Source organism: Hydra viridissima, unplaced genomic scaffold (genome assembly GCF_058129835.1).
Source record: "Hydra viridissima isolate aposymbiotic clone 2 unplaced genomic scaffold, HvirCarnegie_v1 scaffold_8, whole genome shotgun sequence".
In the NCBI taxonomy this organism is placed as follows: Eukaryota; Metazoa; Cnidaria; class Hydrozoa; order Anthoathecata; family Hydridae; genus Hydra; species Hydra viridissima.
Window position 1 is genome coordinate 7,305,001 of NW_028324307.1, and position 2,702 is coordinate 7,307,702.

A 2,702-nucleotide genomic window follows, 5' to 3' on the forward strand; every position below is an offset into this window, starting at 1 on the left:
TTTTTGAGGGGAAGCCTGTTACCTCAGTACATACATCGACTGACCGTTAGGGAGAACATGCAAGGAGTAGTACATACATCGACTGAGGGTTAGTTAACCTTTAGGTTGAGGGTTAGTTTACCTACCAAATGCAGCATTAAGTCAAATGTACGTGCGTTTTGTAGTTGTTTTTTGTGCACCTTAATTCATGACAGGTAATTGTTTAATTGGTTTCATCAATTAAACAATTACCTGTCATGAATTAAGGTGCACAAATAACAACTACAAAACGCACGTATATTTGACTTAATGCTGCATTTGTAGATATATATATATATATACAAAAATATTATAATTTATTATATATATATTATAATTTATTATATATATACTATACTTTAACTATACTATAACTTAATTGGTAATATTAAAGCAAGTAAAAAAGGTAAATCAAGTAAATTACTTATTTTTATTACTGTAATACAAAGAAAATTTAATAGAATTGAAAGGGTTGTTTTAAAACAACAGGTTTATCAAGATGTAGTCAAATGTGTAAAATTGGATAAACAACATAAGATTCTTTTTTATATGGCAGCCGAACAAACTTCAATAATATTTCTGATACATCTGCTTTGTATAGGTTAGAGGAAAGATTAGAAACTCTAAAAATATTAAGATCAGATGATGGCATTGGATACTTAAAAAAATCCTGAATTGTTCTATATTTTTTATATACAACAGTTACTTTGCCATCATGTTCCTCTAAAATATTACACACTTTTGCAACATCTGAAGAAATTTTAATACTAGCATCTCTTTCTTTTGTTGCAACAGTAAGTCCATCTTTAATAATGATTGAAAACTGTTTTTTTGTTTTTAACTCTGGCAAAAGAGGTCCATTTTGGTGCTGTTTTTTTAATTGAAAATTATTGAAAGACTGAAAAGTGACATGACTTTCAGACTCATACCAACGATTGACAACTTGCTGAAGTACTTGTTTTGGTTTTCTTACCATACCGCGTAAAAATTTTAAATAATTTTCAAAAACAAATGCTGAAACATTGTCAAGGCAACCAAACCTCTCTGCATCATATGATAGATGACGTAAACTATGTACATTATGAACAACATTTTTCTTCCCATATAATGATGTGTAGTGATCAACAAAAGCATTTAACAAATTTGAAGCTTGTAATAAATTGTTTTTAAACAAAGAAGGACTCAAAAGAATGGTCATTCCACATTGTAAAAGAAGAAAATTTTTGTAGTATTCTTCTGGTACTATATCAACAATAGCAACAGCGCCAACATATAACAGAAATAGCCTAAACTCTGTTGCCTTAAATCTATCTAAAAAAGAAAAAGATCTTGTTTTTCTAGCAAACTCTTTAGGTATACAATTGTACATACTTTCTAATCGAGCCGTTATAAGAGATATTGAAACTGATCCAATGGTTGTCCGTCGATCTCCAAACCCATCTTTCCACATCTTCAAGAGTCTTCTGACAACACCTAAACAAACTAAATGCATATAGTCAGCAGGGAAATCCTTAACCATATCTATTTTTAATTCTAAAAGGGGAGAACTTCATGTGTGATGTTCAATATTAGCCTTTTTTCTAAATAAGTAATCACTCCTTAATTGATTATCACTGCCAGAAAAAGTCATTTTATTAAAATGTTCTCCTTTGATGTTACACATAAAACATGAATGATAACCACTGTGGCCTTTGGTGCACTTGATAAAAGCTTTAACTGGCGTATCACATACAACTGCATGTATTTTAATTACTATCTTTCTCTTTTCAATTATAAGCCCGTCTTCAAACATTTTACACTCTTTAACAAGCTTATCTAAAAAATTATTCACATTAGGTTTTCCATTTTTACAATAGGCAAGTCCAATAAGAAATGGTGATGTTTCAACCTCATGAAAAAATCCTAAAATTGGCCAAAACTCATCTGAACTTGATTTAAATAATTGAAGTCCATCAAAACTTAGCTGTAACAATAAAAAATTATTTGTCAGTCCAGCTTTAATTAATTCAACTACATGATCTTTAATGTGAAAATGGTAATACAAATTATCATTTCCAATATTGTCTACAAAATAAGGAACTTTTTTACCAAGTAGACCATTAATGCTTAAAGGTAAATCAGGATGAAATAATTTAAGTCGACTTAATAAATCAGAAGTTGCAGCATCAGTTATGTTAAATTGAGTATGCCACTCACGGAGACTTGAAATAATATCAGGTATAGCTGATTCATTTTTAAAAAACATTTCTTCGTCATCCAGGTAAGAACCACAATAGCTGCTTTCTTCATCAGATTGCAAATTTGATTCAGTTTCAAAAAAATGTTCTACTTTTTTATTTTTATCATCAAGTACACTTGTGAAGAAATTGTTGCACGGTGAACTAACATCTGGCAAACTCAAAGAAATATTCTGAAAGTTATTTAAACATAATTCACTTTCGTTTGTTTCTATAAATTGTTTCATTATATTATTCATGGGATTCAACTGCTCCCGTATTTCATTCTTCACTATATTTATTTCAGCTAAAACTTTCCTTCTTTTTGTCCAGGTTGAACTTTCGCTTTTCCTTTTAAAGCTCATGAAGAAAGAATAAAACAAAATCTAAATAATATAAAGTAATTGTTTTAAACCAATGTAGATATTATAACTTATATTATTAATATAGTACAAACTATGAAAATAT

The 2,702-nt window shown here is 29.2% G+C and overlaps 1 protein-coding gene across 1 annotated transcript; it reads right to left on the reverse strand.

Moving 5' to 3' along the window:
- Window positions 1–1,504: 1,504 nt before the first annotated feature.
- LOC149884808 (uncharacterized) lies at window positions 1,505–2,702 on the reverse strand. Its single transcript, XM_090096323.1, has one exon. The coding sequence runs from the start codon at window positions 2,597–2,599 to the stop codon at window positions 1,568–1,570; it is 1,032 nt and encodes a 343-aa protein (XP_089952449.1). The 5' UTR covers window positions 2,600–2,702; the 3' UTR covers window positions 1,505–1,567.

Excerpts from the sequence above, each read along its gene's own strand:
- LOC149884808 (XM_090096323.1), bottom strand. The coding sequence starts at position 2,599 with ATGAGCTTTAAAAGGAAAAGCGAAAGTTCAACCTGGACAAAAAGAAGG.